Genomic DNA, 18,813 nt, shown 5'->3' with positions numbered 1-18,813 from the left:
CGCTACCGCACGACCACGAGATGCGGGCCAGAAGTCTAGAAGATCTGATGTAGGAGTAGATCAAGTATACCAACCGACGTTATGGTATTTTGATCCACTTGGCTTTCTTAGTGATCAAGAAACGCCAAGACCAAGCAGGAGTACAATTGAAGATGAAATTGGAGTGTCAATGTGCGAGGAAATGGAACACGAGGTAATGAAAAACAATTTATTTCACGTAAATTTATCAAAAGTTTATTCAAAAGAATATATTTGTGTGCAAACATTATAGAAAATATACTGCTGTTATAAAAAGAAACATGAATATACTTGTCCATGTTAGGTTCGCCCTGCAACTCTCGCAGTAAATTTACGTGAGAAAACTGCTTTCGCTTTAGCAGCCACTGTCTACACCATTTCGACCAGTTTCTCTGTTTCTTGTGGTTGGTCTGAATGTTTCTTGCAACACAAGTTGCGAACACAGACTACAACAGATCTTCCTCCATTTCTATATTTCAAAATAACTTAATTAAATTTTTGACGTTTACGGGGAGCGTAATCGCTTGCCACTGATATTTCTTTTCTACACCGACAGATGGCGGGCGAGTAGTAGATTGGGGTTTGTGTCGTGTGAACACACCACATTTGCAGCGATCTTTTGCATGTACATACATCTGCGCCGATGTCTGCGCAGGCAGATCGAGGGCTTTACACTATTGACAAGCATGCTTGCGCAAGAGTGCTTGCATAAATTCCTTGCGCTTACACACTGTTCAAGCAAGTTTGTATAATCACTAGTTTCTTTATCAGAAAATGTCGAGCTCACGCGACGATGCGCTGGCTTCGACAACCATTTTGTTTGTATCACGAAAAAAAGACAGAAGATAAAATGTGATATATGCAGTGAAGAGAAGTTAAAGAAATGAAAACATTATTCTCGCATTAACCATTCGTGGTAGACACGCATTGGAAACTGTATCACAGTACTGTTGATTTTCTTCTCTCTTCTTCAACTGGATCTACAGTACAGGACAGCCTTCGTACGGGATGTGATTTAACAGAACCAAATAAAAATTAAATCGAGCTAGATGACAGATGTTCGCACAACCCTCCCTATTCTTGTTACACACCCTAAACGCTTGCAAGTTGCATGATCGTAATTCGATCAAGCTACTTGTACAGTCTTAACTCTTGTGCAAATATGTCGTACACACTCTCAAACATGCTTGGGCAAGCAGGCTTGCAGCTTTATGCTTGTCAAGCATACATTTACGTGTGGGGCCTCCTTAAGACGTTATAAATGTTTTGTATGTCGTATTACTTTTTCTGAAGTTGAATTCCATATACCTCACCAGAGATTCAGGACGCAACAGACTTATACAACATTTGCATCCGACAGGCATTCGATTCAGTTCTGGAGTGCTGCCTAATGCCTAGTGAGCAAAATACGAAATAACGGAATACAGGGCCACATTTGTGAATGGATTCGAGGCTTTCTGACAGATAGAGCTGAAAAATGTCGTTCCTACAATGATTGTTCAAATAACGGTAATTTGAACACTTTTATTCTTTTTGCTTTTATTTTCAGGACTTGCAATTATAGGACCTTCTCTCTTGACAAATCCCCAAATCGTCATACAGAATTCATCTGCAAATTCAAAACATTCCAAATCCCACATAACGAGAGTAACTATGGCTGTGTCGAAGACGCTGTTCGATACTTCGATTGTAGCATGGCCGAAGTTGAGGAGAGTAATAGAAATAAACAAATTAAGAAGCGAACACGAAACCCGTCTGGTGAGTGGGATGCAGAAATCGAGTGAATGTTTCATACCGAAATATTGGGCCCCGTATGAACATGCATGGAAATTGATATTCACAGTGCTTTACGTTCCTTCTCTGGCTACGATGTCTGACATAACGACAACCGTCAAGTTGTTGAGATGTAATGTGGCCTAGTAAACTTCTCTTCTCGATCAAGACTGAAATATAGATTCATTCAGTGCTTTCAGATGCCCTACCTACCTTCCCAAAGGCTCATACTGTATATGCTTTCTAGCGGTAGACCTTTTAAGTCGGTCCAACTGCAGCACAGATATAGCAGCTTTGCAGAGTTAAAGCAGAACGCCGTTCGCCGAGTAAACTACTGTTGTCATGACACAATGTTTCGAAAGTGATATCAGCCATATTCGGCAGGCTGATAGTCGATCATAGTTTTCCCACTAGATACTGCAGAGCAGCAACAACTGTCTACATTTCCTGTGTACTGTGACATGAAATACTCCTTTTAGATACTTTATTTACTGATGTTGGCAGAAGCTAGTGTTACTGTTATTATAGAGGCAATTCATGCTGTTTTTCATTATATCAGCCAGAAATTGGCTGTATCTGGCAGCGTTCTTGCACAGTGTATGAAGACAATTTTACATGCCCAGTGGCTTCTGTTTCCTCCATCTCTTCTACGATGCCCCATTCGAAGTATGAAACATGAATTTTCTTCTGCTGTTGTAAGAATTAATTTAATGCCAAGATTTAAAACAGTTTGGCATACACATTAATGCAGGTCACATTTTACGTCAGCCCTGTGTCTCAAGGGTTCAGCTAAAAGTCTCTCAGTACAAATGTTAACTGCTAGTCGCTTCCAGGTACCAGCTTTTTCTGCAGTTATACTCATAAAACTTGGTCAAGGTTTCAAAACAAGGTTCATGATACTGAAACTATTGAAGAATAATTGTACTAGTATGCTGTTGTTGAGGAAACTCATTTATAAAAGAATCCACAGGAGTTTTGACAGGTTTTATATTTAGAGGACTGTCACATGATGGGTCTTTCTATCTACATTTGTTTCCAGAATTTTTAGCATCAAACATGAAGTAGGCTGTATGATACTGCTGTGGCAAAATAAAGGACAGCAAACTAAACACAGGCATTAGCAGCTTTTAATGACATCACATGCAGAAGTTGTCACAAAATTAAATAGCTTCTTAATTTTTCTACCTTTTTTTTTGTAATTCTTGAAAGGATTTCCTTGATCCACAACATTATTATACAGCTGTAGTAAATGTATAGATACAATTGCCAATAACAATAAGAATATAATGGCAAACACCAGCATCATAAAGAAAGAAAAGTATATCAAATGTGCCACACTTGTTACAAAGAATAACACCAGTACATCGATGCTGCAGTGTACATTCAGCTAAGAGATGAAATTTACAGCAGATGTAGTAAATTGAGCATGTTCTGTGGAAGAGTGTAAATGGTGGAGACCTTGAGACCTTGGTTCCACGTATAGGATTCGGAATGGAGTCCCTTGTTCTAAATGTCGTTTCAGTGGTTTAGACCTGAATGTTAGAATGATTGCTCATTTGACCATGATGGTGAAACGTTAGCAATAAAATATGACATATGTTTCATGAAAGAGAAGTATTGTATCACAGAATCATAAACAATAACTCTAAACATCATGTTTAGTGACAAATTAAAAGAAGAATGCTGGGACAGGATTTATAAAGTAGACAGTGTAGATTGATTACTTAAACATTTCTTAAACATGCAGCCAGGAAAAGTAAAACACTCTAGAAATAAAGCAAAAAGAGTTTGAAATGCTATTAAACAAGAAACAAAAAAAAATCCTTATCTGAAAGAAATAGAGTTTCTGGAAGACAGCTGTGGCATAAATTATGACATATTAAAATCATTTATATGTTTATTTATTCACCAGTTATCATATCACAATGATTTGTCATCATAATACAATGAAAATAAATAACTCAAATATACATGGAGACAAATATATTTTTACAAAGCTCGGACAGGTGGTCAGCCATGGACATGTCATTGATGACCAAATTCTGTTAGTACTGTCATACATAATCAGCAAAAATTGCATCTACTAATAAACAAAAAGATATATGCATTAAATTTATGTTGGTAGACACAGCATGCATCATTAATAAACAGTTTCAAAAATAGAACCATTAAGAACATTACGAAAGTCATTGACACACTGTAAATATTGTTAATTCTTCTGGCTATGATGATATTTCTAGTGGAGTATTAAAATCTTGTGCTGACTGTATAGGACTATCATCAAGATGTTTACTCATCATTAGTAAATGATTCAAAGCATATTTCCCAGTGAACTTGTATATTCTGTAGTACTCTCCCATTACAAAAGTGGAGACAAGTGAAACAACTCCCTTTATAGACCAATTTCAATCTTTTAAAAATGTTTTGAGAAAGTGACCTATAGTAGAATACAGAGGTACCCCCCCCCCCCCCCCCCAAAAAAAAAAAAAAAAACCTTGTTATTAACTGGCTTTCAGTGTGGTAGGAATGTTATATAAATAGATAATGGTTCAAATGGCTCTAAGCACTATGGGACTTAACATCTGAGGTCACCAGTCTATATAAGTAGATAACCACATACCCTGCAGAGTACTATTTACTGATACTGACATTCTTACACCTGCTTGTCAGTACATTTACTCTGTAATGATATTTGTTGCTGATAATAGAAATCTTTTTCTGCTGGCCTGGAATTTGTATCAAAATAAAAGACATAAAAATAGTTTCATCTTGACTTTTGCTTCGTAGTCTAGAATTCTGAATGGAATTTGACTTCTACATCAATACTTTGCAGATAACTGTAAAGTGCATAGCAGAGAGCACTTCCCATTGTAGCACATATTAGAATTTATTCCACTTATATATGGAGCAAGAGAAGGATGACTAAATGCCTCTGTGCATTCTGTAATTGGACTAATTTTGTCCTCATGGTCCATATTGAAGCAGTAAAAAAGAAGCTATAGTATGTTCATAGATTCTTCACACTATATTGCATCCTGAAATTAGCCTTTCCCTGGTAGTTGACATCTGCCTGTTCAGGTTTCTGTTTGTGCTGATCATCTTTGTATGTATCTGCTGCTGTTCTGTCTAGTCCCAAACGCTTGAGTGATATTCAGTGATGGAATACATGGACATTTGGTAAGCAATCTCCTTTGTAGACTGCATTTGCACAGTATGCAATCGATGAAACAATCTGCAACCTACTTTACCTGTGACTGAGCATGTGTGATCATCCCGTTTCATATTCCCACAGATTATTGCCTCCAGGTATTGCCTATGAAAAGCAATGGCCCTTTTTTTAAAGTAAGGTCTTTTCTGCCTATAGTAAGATATTTGTCTAAAAATAGATGTATATTTTATAAACATATTAAGCGTCACTGTAACTGTGTCGTCGTTTCTATAGTTATGCTAGAAAAAGCTATAGTTGAAAAGTTGGTATGTTTTTAAGCTGATTCATGTTTCTATGCTTGTAAAATTCTTGGCATACATATGTTTTCACATGTTAGCTTTCTCTTCTATTTTGTTCCTAGTGTTGCATATTTTCCTTCCCTAGTATCTACTTCTCAATAATTTACAATGTATTTCCATTTTCTCATATGCTAACAATTTTTGTATCTTATACACTTCTGTTTTCCGTTGATCTTTCCCCTATGTTTAACATTTGCCCTCTTTTCTCCCACCTTATTTTCAAATCTCTCACCAGTCAAGATTATACATTGGAGTAGTTTCAAACTCTTCTCTGACAGTTCAGATTGTGACTTTTTCTTGAATTGTGAGATTTTTTTTAATTTAAAGGCAGAGTAATTTGCTTCATCATGTGTATCCAGTTATGATCCATGTCAAATGATCTCACCATCAACAGCACATTGAAGCCTAATCTTTCCTTTGCACCTTTATAAATATTGCCTTTTGCTGGAATTTCACTGTTTCTTTCCTTCTTGTCCTGTACTTTGAGATGGGAACCTAGACAACATAACTGTGCTATTTCTGAGTGTAATCCTCTAAATCTTTTCTCTCCCTTGATTCCAAACTCTAGGTTTCATACATCTTTCTTATATGTTTACCTAAATTTCCTGCCATATGACAACTAGTAGACATTTGCTATCTATATTTGGTTTGTGCCGTGTTTGCAAACAGATACAATAATTCAAGTGGAACACCACCCTGCTTATGTATTTTGTACAAAAATCACTTCATGTGCAGAAGTCCTTGTCCCTCTTGCAATTTGGTGGTAATTATCAGTATTATTTTTCCTGTATACTGTGTTAGCAAGCAAAATAATTTGTAAATGGTGTGCTAGAAGTATTTACAAGGGAATTAAATTGTTTATTTGCTAAATTAGTTTGTTAAATTTTGGCTTAATAGTCTCTGCTTGTTAAATAACTGGATTGTGCACTATTTCTGAGCCATATTTTATAAATACTATTTAACAATGTCATGTAACGGAACAATGCTTCAAGCAACTGGAAACCTATGGAAATTTGTAGGAAGACAAACTTTTAAATATATCAAACAACCTAATGAATGCTAGTTAGTTGCTATTCATTGTCTCGCTGATCCAGAATGGTATTGCCATGGTGTTAGGCAGTGAATTAGTTGCATTTTGCGATTGGACCCTGCAAGGGTGTGAATCCTCTGTCATTCATGCCAGAAAAAGTTGCAATTCACAAGGAATAAATTGGAAATAGAATTGTTAAGATATAAATTATACATCTAAATCTACATACATACTCTGCAAGCCGCAGTACAGTGCACGGGGAAAGGTTCCTTGAACCATTACTAGTAATTTCCTTTCATGTTCCTCTCGCAAATAGAATGAGGGAAAACCCTCTGCCTCCCTAAAAGTCGAAATTTCACTCCCTTATTTCTCTTCTCTTATGCAAAATGTACTTTGGCAGCAGTAGAATCGTTCTGCAATAGGCCTCAAATTCCAGTTCTCAAAATTTACTGAATAGTTCCTCACGAAAAGAACATCATCTTCCCACTAGGGATTTCCATTTTGAGTTTACAAAGCATCTCCATAATAGTTATGTGCTGATTGAAAGTACCAGGTAGAAATCTATCAGCATGCCTCTGAATAACTTCAATGTCATCCTTTAATCTCGCCTGGTTTGGGATCCCAAACATTACAACAGTACTCAAGAATGGGTTGCACTAGTATTCCTTATGATATCTCCTCTATACAAGGGCATGCTGCAAGATAATGCCTCCCAATTTTGAATATGAGAAATCTAAAAGCTTTCTGAGTAAAACAAATGTTATTAACATTCTACTTCTTTATTTTTCATTTATAAATACTTATTTCTGAATATATTCACCCTGGTGACAAATGCATTTCTCCCACCAAGAGACCAGTCCAGTGACACCATCACTGTAGAATGATGGAGCCACCACCTCTGACTTTGCTTGCACCACTTCATCACTGTCAAAACGAAGTCCTCAAGTGTGTTCCTTAAGTTTTGGAAACTGGATGGGCCCAAACCAGGACACTATGGAGGATGATCGATCACAATGAAAGCAAGACATTGGATTGTTGAAGATGTCACAGTGCTCGTGCATGGTGTAGCATTGTCATGCTGAAGGAGAGGCTGCTCCACATGTGGACAAACTCTTCAGATTTGGAACTTGACTAGAGCATGCTGTTTCTCAAGTACTGACATACGTTCCTGATGAACACTCACTGTCGAGGACAACATACTGGGTTCTGTTACTTAAGAAGCCTTCGAGCTAATCACATACCTGGGAACCAAACTTGTACACTTAGACCTTTGTCAACAGTTTGCAGTGGGGCACCGTGTCAGACACTTTTAGAAAATCTGGAAATATGAAATATGCCTATTGCCCTTCACCTATGGCTTGCAGGATGTCATACGAGAAAAGGATTTGCAATCATGTACTAATAGAAAGTATTGTACATTGTTGTTGTTTACTGTGTCAGTGCCTTGCCTTCTTTTTTTTTACTTACTTCTTCATCTGTATTTGTGTTTTACTCTTCATTTGCCAGATTTCTAATTTCTATATCATTTTCTTTATTTGTTTTATTTTGTTTTTTTGCACAGCACCACAATTTATTCTGTCTTAATAATATCCAACCTACTACTACTCCTACTCCTATTTTTGTTGTTGTTGTCTTTCTCTCACTTTTTACTGGTTTACTCTGTTGTTCAATGCTTTCCCCAGTTATCAAGAGTACATGTTTTTTCTGTTATTTTCATTCTGATATTTGCCACAATTCTCTCTTTGTTATTACAATTTCTAGCCATCTTTGTCATTGTTTCACCACTTACTGTTTCTGTACATTCTTAGTTTCTCACCTTCCTGTGTTACTAAAGTGCTAAATACATTATCTTCGGTACTATCCCATATCTGTCTTTGAACTCATTAAACACTGATGATGATTTTATATGCTTTTGGCACTGCTTGTATGTCAACTTCATACCAAGTTACAACCTTGAAGGTGACAAAATTTATTTTCATATTTTCAGAGTGGCAACGAGAAAAGAGGAAAAGATTGAGAGTAGCAGGAAAGTCATACATAAATAGCAAAGGTGATGTTGTTCAGGAGAGAAAAATTGGAGAGGACTGCAAATGTCGTCGTAAATGTTACAAAATTGTAACAGAAGATGTTAGAAACAAGCTGTTTGATGGATATTATTCACTGAAGAGCCATGATGAGCAGAATGCTTACTTGTTTGGCCTGATACGTAAATACGATATTGCAAGAAAAAGATGCAAGGACAGTGATCGAAGAACATGCAGTTATCGTTACTTTGTCAGGCACCGAGGGAAGGAAGTGCAGGTCTGCAGGCTAGCATTTGCACATATTCATGGTATTTCTGCACATAAGATTAGGATACTGTGCCAGAAACAGGACCAGAATGTTATGTATCCTCGTGATGGGCGAGGAAAGCATGACAACCGACCCACGAAAATATCAGATCAGACACGGAATCAGATAAAAGAGCACATTTACTCAATAATTAAATCAGATAGGGTAAGTAACATATTACATCATTATATAGTGTGTTTCTGAATTCTACATCTACATCTCCACTAGCCACCAAGCGGTGTGTGGCAGAGGGCTGCACATTGCATTAATGCAGCAAATCTCAAACTGTGGCATGCCCCTTACAGGGCATGTAATTACACTAAAGGAGGAACATGAGCTTATCAAAAAGTAAAAAAGAAATATTAATTCAGAAAGTGATCAATTTACTGAAAGAAAAGCAGTACAGAATACATTCTGAAATATAAAAAAACTAAAATTTACATTTACACTGATATAATGCACTTAGAAGTAGAACTATTACCAGTATTGCACAATGCATTTAATAATTAATTTTGCAGGACTAAATTAAAAACAAGTTTTGTTGTTCTTAGTGACTTCCTTTGGGACTGGTATGCAGAGCAGAGTTTTTCGAAGCAGGATTTAATATTAAAAACAAATGTTTTGAGTTATTTTTGTATGTTTAGCTGATATTTGTATTTTGTTGTCAAGGCAGCCTACAAAAAAAAAAAAAAAAAAAAAAAAAAAAAAAATAATCTGGTTTTGAAGAGGAAGGTTGTTGAAAATGGTACCAGAATATGATATGCTCTGGTTTTCATTGCAAAAACTCATCAATCCATCCTGCCAAAAATTCTAAGAGTGATTTATTATTAAACTGTCTTTCAATACTGCCACTCCATCAAATCTGTGAAGACTTCTTCTCTGGCTGTTGAGAGACCTTCAGGAGTAATTTTGTGTGCTACCTGTAAGACAGAAAGCAATATTGGCCCACTGATTCTGGTTTTGTCAGTGTAGCAATAAATTTACTTATTCTTGGCAGTTTGTAAGGTTTGTAACTGTGGAGCTTTAGCGTCAAAATACTGAAAAAATTAGAGAGACGCAGTACAGAGATGCATCACATCCATACCACAACAGATGTTTAAAGTGGTCTCTGTGGGATGCAGATTATTGATGCCAGTTCTGGTAAAGACTGTGTCATTGGTAAAGAGGGCTGATGACAGAAATCCCATAATTGTGATAGTCTGGTGCAGAAACCACTGACAAAATCCTTCCTATAGAGGGAAATCTGCTGCTGATAATCCTTGCAATCATTGCAGGTGACAGGGATAGTAGTGGTTCTCACAGGATACACATAATCATACTTTGGCTTACATCATGTTGGTGGGCCATTTAGCTGAATCTTGTACTAGGGTTCATCTCATCCTGCAGAACCCAATCCTCCAAATCTAATGTTGGATTGCAGATGCTGAAAGGTTGAGTCATGCTGCATTAATGAGCTGTCTTGTATGCATGTGTCACTCAGGAGTACATCTGTTTCAAAAAATTGATACAAAAATGTAAACCATGGAACCAACTTCACAAGATGTGCTGAAAATTTTCAGTTTGGGTTGGGTAGATTCTTGTTTGTGGCTGATTCTGTTTCTTTGTGGTCTATAATCCTATATAAAGATAAGTTGTTGTTTTAACATTGTTAACAAAAATCTAAAAAATTACTCTATCAATTTACTTCAAATTTTTACATAATTTTCTAATAAACTTTCGGGTGGACATAGACTATTAGACTATATATTTCTTTAGTATATATAATATACAGAGGGGAAACTGTATTAGCAAAAGTTTTTGACCGGCTTACTTCATATTTTTACATGATACTCTAATAAACGTTCAGACAGGCATAGGCTACATATACAGGGTTATTACAAATGATTGAAGCGATTTCACAGCTCTACAATAACTTTATCATTTGAGATATTTTCACAATGCTTTGCACACACATACAAAAACTCAAAAAGTTTTTTTAGGCATTCACAAATGTTCGATATGTGCCCCTTTAGTGATTCGGCAGACATCAAGCCGATAATCAAGTTCCTCCCACACTTGGTGCAGCATGTCCCCATCAATGAGTTCGAAAGCATTGTTGATGCGAGCTCGCAGTTCTGGCACGTTTCTTGGTAGAGGAGGTTTAAACACTGAATCTTTCACATCACTATGCGTGAAACTTGCCCGCACGCATTCAACTGTTTCTGCGCTCACTGCAGGCCGACCCGTTGATTTCCCCTTACAGAGGCATCCAGAAGCTTTAAACTGCGCATACCATCACCGAATGGAATTAGCAGTTGGTGGATCTTTGTTGAACTTCGTCCTGAAGTGTCGTTGCACTGTTATGACTGACTGATGTGAGTGCATTTCAAGCACGTCATACGCTTTCTCGGCTCCTGTCGCCATTTTGTCTCACTGTGCTCTCGAGCGCTCTGGCGGCAGAAAACTGAAGTGCGGCTTCAGCCGAACAAAACTTTGAGTTTTTCTACGTATCTGTAGTGTGTCGTGACCATATGTCAATGAATGGAGCTACAGTGAATTTATGAAATCGCTTCAATCATTTGTAATAGCCCTGTATTTTCAGTATATAAATATACAGATGATTTTGTGATGATGTTACAGGGATGAGGGAGAAAGGTAAATATATCCATTTGAGGTAAGGGATCCTACTCCAGGAAAAAAAATGAAAGTTATAAGAGAAAATCGTTCTGATACCTCTGACAGTTCACCACCTCTACTGGAAGCTCTCCGGTTTCCATATTTTGGGAGAAGATAGTAGGGGCCCAAAACAAGAAAATACATCCAGTAATCATGTGCTCTAAAAAGAACTTACCTTAAGAGCTGTGAGCATTTGTTCAGTAGATAAGATGTGTTTCACAATAGCAAAAATGAAAAATTGCGTGTAGTTCTTAAGATATGCACTTTAGAGACCATATGTACAAGACATTTTTTTCCTTGTTTTAGTCAACACTACCACTTCTCAAATTATGGAAAGCAAAGATCGTGCATTAGATGATGGCCACTGTCAAAGGCATGAGAAAAATTTTTACTTATAACTTTTGACTCTGTTGTTCCTGCACCAGGGTCCATCTCCTCAAATTGATACATTTACTCTTTTCACTCAGCCATGAAAGTTTGTAACATTAGCATAGGTCACCCTGAGTATATAATACATAAAGGGGAAACATTGCTAGCAAAAATCTCAAAAAAAATTCTTGTCCAGTTTAACTCAGTTTTTTTACAAAATACTCTAATAAACATTCAGACAGACATAAGATATTTAATGAAGGCTTTCATGACCAGATGATGGTGCTGCAGATGAACCTTTCCCGATATAAGGTCGTGGTTCACGGAACACTTCTGTTCCTAATGTTTCAACCAGTATTGCACTGGACATCTTCACAGGTGTTGCTCCTCCATTGAGGCTTGCCAACTGATGAGTTAGATGTCTTAGACTGACACATATACTGTAGAAATAGGGTCACAGCCAGAATCACATGTGGTAAGCAGAGATGATCCTCGCCAAAGATAAAACTTAGTCAATTTTCGTCTCATCAAAGATTAAAAAACTGTTTAGCAATTCTGCAGAGCTACTGTCCATATGTTGTTAAGCTTCATGGTCCCTTCTGTCCTTTTAAAATCATCCCTATGTTTCTGTACTTCAGTGGATTCGCTACATAGCTGTTGTTAATCGCTTGTCGTTGTAGGTAAAATTTTTGTTTCATAAAACTTCACTTCATGACTTCCTGACTCAAGAGCATGCTCTGCTACAGCTGATTTGTCCATTTTTCCTAGTCAGCAAAGACTTTTGTGTTCCTTAGGCAGTGTTTTCACATGTAGTTTAGTTGTCCCAATATAAAATTTATCACACATACATGGAATTTTATATATGCCACATGCTGACACAGGAGGGCATTTATCCGTCACAGGTCAAAGTGTGTGATCTATTTTCTTTGTTGATCTAAAACTTGGTCTGATGTCATGTTTCTGTAAAACCTTTTCAATATGACCTGTTGCTTTCTTAATAAAAGGAAGAGAAACTGTATTTTTACATCATTATTTTTCATGCTTGTCCTTTGATCTTTCGTTATTTGGGCGTAGATTTCCGTTAACTTCTTTCCCTGAGTAGCCACTTTTCTGGAAAGTTTGCTTTAGATGTTTTAATTTGGCATCAAGGCATACTGGTGTGCAAGCCCTTTTGGCTCTGTCGACAAGACTTTTAATAACATCTCTCTTTTATTGTAGATGGTGATTAGAGTTCTGATGTAAATATCTGTGCGTGTGCACTACTTTTCGAAAACCTCATGTTCTAAACTTTCATCAGTCTGTCTCATAACTAAAACATCCAAGAAAGGTATTTTTGTTGTCATTTTCTATTTCCATTGTGAACTGGATTTTTGGATTTATATTATTTAGAAAACCATAAAATTTGTCCACAGCTTTCTACCTCTTGGCCAGACTACAGATGTGTCGTCCACAAACCAGTACTAGTGAGATGTTCTTTATTTGCTTGTTTCTAAAGCTGACTGTTCAAACTTCTCCAAATAGAAATTAGGTATTGTAGGACCTAATGGGTTACCCATTGCTACACCATATACTTGTTTGTAAAATTTATCGTCCCCACTGGAACTGACTGGAAATAAAGTGGTGTCTGAAAAGAGCAGACAAATTTCCTGGAAAGTCATAACTTTGTTTACTGAGATCATAGTGAATGAAGGCATTATGTCGAAACTTACAAGAATGTCTTCAAGAGTCAGAATTAGCCTTTCAAGTTTTTCTATAAAATGACATCCATGTGCATTACTTTTCGAAAAACCATACGAGTCAGTTTCTCCAATTCTCCCACGTATGAAATAGCAAGATATCTGGCAAATCATTTACAGCCATATATTGGGAGAAACCCACTACATCTTTCCTCATACGACACCCCTTGTGAAGCCCCCCCCCCCCCCCCCCCCCCAGTTGGAAGGAGCATGCCATTGGAGACGCTGGCAATCATGGGGGATTTTCTCACAGTGAGCCTATAATCTTTACAATCAGCGTCTATGAAACGTAAACAGAATGAGGCTAACGATTCAAAGACCCTTCCAGCTGCGCCACGGTTCCTGGTGGTCTAATGTACTGAAAGTGGCCAGTCCTTTGCTACAGTAAATGCATTTATTATTCAGAAAGGTGTAGATGCAATTGACAGCCCTGTGAAAACCTGCTCCCGTTAATGGAATGGCACTTTGCTTTTGGAGACTACTTCTGATTCTCAAGCACAACTGCTTGCCGCCTTGCTTCTCCATGGCTACCCTGTTTTTGTCGAGGCCCATAGAACCCATTCTTCCCATGGTGTTATTTACACTAGGCTGCTCAACGGTCTGACCGAGGCCAAAATCTGGTCTTACCTCTCTGATCAGGGTGTCATTGCCATCCATCAGGTGATGAAAAAGGTAGATTCCTCCATAGTGCCTACTCTCACTCTTTTTCTCACCTTCGATAAAGTGGTGCTTCCATCAAAGATCAAAGCTGACTATGAAATTATCACAGTCCAACCATACATTCCGAACCCAATGCTCTGCTACCAGTGTCACCATTTCAGCCACACTAGAATGTCTTGTTGACCCCAACCAAATGTGTAACCTGTGGTAGGGATGCGCACGAGGGTATTTTTCTGCCTCCTGTTCCCCGATGTATCAACTGCAATGGCAGCCATGCGGCCTCCTCTCGGGATTGTCCTGTGTATCTTGATGAGCTGGCTGTCCAGGAGATCCGGGTAAAGGAAAAAGTGCCTTTCCCAGTCGCTTGCAAGTTATTGGCTAATCACAGCCCTACGTTCTCCCGTCTGGCATCTATAGTTCTGTTCTTGTTACCCCTCGCTCCATGAAGGATATGGCCACACAGACATGCGGCCTCAAATTCAGGTCTGAGGTTGTGAAATTGCCCAGTGTCAAGGTAGCATTGCCATCCCCCCCATCCAGCTGCACAACAAGCTGTTAAACTCTCGCCTCAAGAGGTGAGGCCAACAGCTACACAACTGGTAGGCTGGAAAGGACCGAAAGAGTACTCCCGTGAAGACTTCCTACATCGTTCCAGTCAAATAACACCTGAGTCGTCATCTGCTAACTGGAAAGGCTTGAAGAAATCCACCAAAGGCCAATGGTCTTCTCCTTCGCCAACTCGAAGATTCTCTTTGACGGTGTTGCCATGTGATACCTTAGCCCTGTCACCCTCCGTATCGCTGGTGCTCACCAAAAAACGTTTTTCTGTGTTGGACGCCACAGACCGATAGCACAAGCATACTGATACTTCTGTGGACCTCATGGAGCAGGATCCTCCTGCTTCTGCGCTCTGTAGCAGCGAGTCTTCGCAAGCTGTCACTCAGCAGCTGCCGAGATGACACCCTTCATCTCTTCCTCATCATGGCTCTCCTCCAATGGAACGTTCACAGCCTTCGGTCCCACAGAGAGGATTTACGGCTGCTTTTAGCAACACAGCATCCCCATGTACTCTGTCTTCAGGATACAGAATTGCGTTCTCACGACCACTTTGAGTGTTCATATTTCTTCCCGGTTCGTTTTGACCTTCCCCTAAGGTCGGCACTCCTTCTCATGGGGGTGTCATGCGGCTCATACAGGATGACCTTCATAATCAACCCATTTCCCTGACTACCCGTCTTCAAGCTGTTGCAGTTCACCTTTTCCTTCCCCGCTTGACTCTTTCCCTCTGTACCATTTATGTCCCTCTGCCATTCGATGTCACCAGGGCAGACTTCCTTCAGCTTATTGGGCAGTTGCCTCCCCCATTTCTGCTACTCGGTGACTTTAATGCGGATCATCCCCTTTGGGATTCTCCCAAAACCTGTCAGAGAGGCACTCTGTTGGCTGACCTTCTTAATCAGCTGAACCTCTTCTGCCTTAACAATGGAGCACCCACATTCCTTTCCGATTCCTCACATACCTATTCACAACTGGACCTCTCCTGCACTGCCCAGCCTGCCCACCATCTTAAATGCTCTATTCTTTCTGACACCTACTCAAGCGACCATTTTCTGTGGGCTATCCGTTTGCTGACTGCTACCCCACTTGCGTGCACACCTAAATGGCAGCTTACTAAGGGTGACTGGCAGCTTTACTCCTCCCTGGTGACTTTCGAAGAACAGGATTTCCCCAGTTGTGATGAACAGGTGGAATACCTCACAAATGTTGTCCTTACTGCTGCAGAAAGTTCCATTCCTTGCACTTCCTCAGTCCCTTGGTGGCCTGAGGCACGCTGTGATGCAATTTTCACATAGAGATGTGCTCTCCGCATTTTTAACCACCATCTTACGATGGCAAACTGCATTCATTATAAACAGATGTGTGCAAATTGTCATTGCATACTTTGGGACAGCAAAAAAGCTAGCTGGATTTCATTTACTAGTTCTTTTAACAGTTCCACCCTTCCTCTGTTGTGTGGGCCACCTTCCGATGGCTCTATGGGACCAAGATCCATTCACCAGTTTCTGGGCTGACAATAGCAGACGATGTTATCATGGACCCTATTCCTATCTCCAACACTTTGGACTGCCATTTTGTGGAAATTTCGAGCTCTTCCCACTATCACCCTGCCTTCCTCCATCGGAAACAAGTGGAGGAGGCTTGGGCGATACCCTTCTCTTCTCAGAATCAGGTGTGCTAAAATTCTGCCTTTACTATGAGGGAGCTAGATCATGCTCTAAGTTCATCCTGATCCTCTGCCCCAGGGCCAGACGTTGTCCACATTCAGATGTTGCAGCACCTTTCTCGTGTGGGCAAGCACTTTCTGCTTAACATGTGCAACCGCATTGGGCAGAGGGCACATTTTCCGGTTATTGGTGAAAAGCCACTGTCATACCCATACCTAAGCCAGACAAGAACAAAAATCCTTCCTTCTAGCTACTGCCCCATCTCTTTCACCAGCTGGATTTGCAAGGTGATGGAATGCATGATTCATGCCCGGCTGGTATGGTGGCTCGAGTCTCGCAGTTTACTAACAGTGTGTATTTCGAGTGCACCATTCTGCAGTTGCCCATCTCATTACTTTGTCCACCCATGTCATGAATGCTTTTCTATGGAAATCCCAGACTGTGAATGTGTGTTTCTCGATTCGTAGAAGGTCTATGACACCTGCTGGAATACTGGTATCCTCTCTATTGTTTACACATGGGGCTTCCATAGCCGCCTGCCCTGTTTCCTTCAGGAATTTTTAAAAGACCAAATTTTCAAGGTGCGTGTGCGTTCTGCTTTGTCAGACACCTTTATCCAGGAAAGCGGTGTGCCTTAGGGTTCTGTCCTGAGTGTCGTCCTCTTTGCTATCACCTTTAACCCTATCATGGCCTGTCTCCCGCTGGGCGTCTCCAGCAGTTCTCCTCCAATCAGCTGTTTCCTACCCCTCTTTTCCACACCTCTTCCAAATTCATACTCGCTCACCCTCATTGTGCAACGTACCCAAAGGTCCTTTTCCCCTTCTCTTCTTCTTTCCTTTTCTGCTTCCTGGCCCCTCCCTCCCACACAGTGTCCCAAAGCTGTACCTGGCAGCCTTATCCTGCCACAATCTAGTCCTCGCATGCTCTACCAGTCAGTGCTGTTCTCTTTTCCCACCTGTACCCTGCTATCCCTTCCCTTTCTCTGCACCATTCCTACCCCATTGCTGCTTTCGTTCAGTGTTACAGTTGCTTTCTGATCCAAGCGGCTGGAAGTAATGGTCATGTGTGCATGTTGTGTTCTTGCTTGTGTGAATGTGTGTTTCTTTTTTTGAAGAAGGCTTTGGCCAAAAGCAAATGTTTAACAGTCTTTTAATTGCACTTGTCTGTAACTCAATGTGTCATCTTAACAGTGAGTAGCAATCTATCCTTTTCATAATATTGAAGGACTTAGTTGGATAGTTAAGTACACCTAGCATTCTTTTTGTGTGTATCTGGTGTGCTGTATGTGGTGAGCAGTAATTGATTCTTTCCATATGTTATGGTGAGTAGCTATCTTCACTTTGCATATGTTGAAAATATAATGTATTGTACTGTAAGACACAAACAACAACATGGCCACAATGAACCAAAGTTCTGTCACTTTCTGACAAAAAGCATGAACACAGTATGAGAGCAAGTGCCAGCTGCATTGTGTTTATAAAGAGGAGAGCTCGGGTAGATGACGCGGCAGATGCCGTGCCATGTGCACAAGTCACGTGACCCACCACAGATGGCCTCTGGTGGTGGCTGGCCTATGCAGATATTGTTGGTGGAATATTTGAATTGTAGCTTGATGGCAGGCTATGCCCCAGCACATATGATTTATCACATACAGAGCTATAGGACCGCCATCCTTGTGGAAAGGATGCTCTACCAGTGTGGGAATTGGAGCAACTGTCGAAACTTCCGTGGCCTCTGCAGCGGCCAACTCAGACCGTGACGGCAGTGGTGAAAGGATGTTCTGGGACAGAATCGACGAACAAGGGTGTAATTGGCACAGCCAAATGGTAAAGGCGCCAACAGCTCGGTCACGGACGCCATTGTTGAAGGTCCCAAAGGCACTGGCCCAGCTGGCAGCGGAGTCACTGCTTGCAATGAAGCATTGCGGGAAGGCCCAGCATCAGACCCCAGGGGCTAGATCCCAGAGGAGAGGCAGGAGACGGTAACATCTGCAAGAAGGATGGTTCTGCCCCACAGCTGGGATACCCCACGAGGCTAAAACAGGCACTGAGGAAGTGGGGGACAAGCCACAAGCAGACCAGTGGCCCTTGTTATAGTGCAAGGATGCAGCTGGTCATGGTGGACCACCGTGAACCCATCACTGGTGTGCATCATACAGAGGTGGCAGCCTCAGTGCCTGTGGACCGTAGCTGTGATCCACTTCTGTCGGCAGCCAAAGCCCCGAGCCGAGACCACAGAGCCAGGAGCAAACTGTGACAAGGGCCTTGCTGACCTTCATTGAGGGGTGGCACGGGCAGATGCAGGAGGGTGCGTGGCTGGCTACCGTGGGGCAATTCAGCCAGATTGCTATCCCCCACTTGGGTAAACCTATTCGACCTCACCAAGCATGAGAGTGAAAAGGAGGAGAAGTCACATGGTGAATGCCTTGATGGGCACAGAAACTGTGAAGAGGTGACAACAAACAACCAGTAAGAAATCAATGTGGACATATTCCCATGGCTGCAGCAAT

The 18,813-nt window shown here is 40.3% G+C and overlaps 1 protein-coding gene across 1 annotated transcript in view; it reads left to right on the top strand.

Moving 5' to 3' along the window:
- Nucleotides 1-1,679: 1,679 nt before the first annotated feature.
- Nucleotides 1,680-18,813, top strand: part of LOC124622085 — a 65,694-nt gene continuing 48,560 nt past the window's right edge. Inside the window, exons 1-2 of the mRNA XM_047147661.1 lie at nt 1,680-1,776; nt 8,316-8,824. Coding sequence (XP_047003617.1) covers nt 1,713-1,776; nt 8,316-8,824 — 573 coding nt within the window. The 5' untranslated portion in view covers nt 1,680-1,712. The remainder of the gene's footprint in view (nt 1,777-8,315; nt 8,825-18,813) is intronic.

This window comes from Schistocerca americana, chromosome 7, assembly GCF_021461395.2.
Source record: "Schistocerca americana isolate TAMUIC-IGC-003095 chromosome 7, iqSchAmer2.1, whole genome shotgun sequence".
Lineage (NCBI taxonomy): Eukaryota > Metazoa > Arthropoda > Insecta > Orthoptera > Acrididae > Schistocerca > Schistocerca americana.
This window is presented reverse-complemented; position numbering and strand designations above follow the sequence as displayed.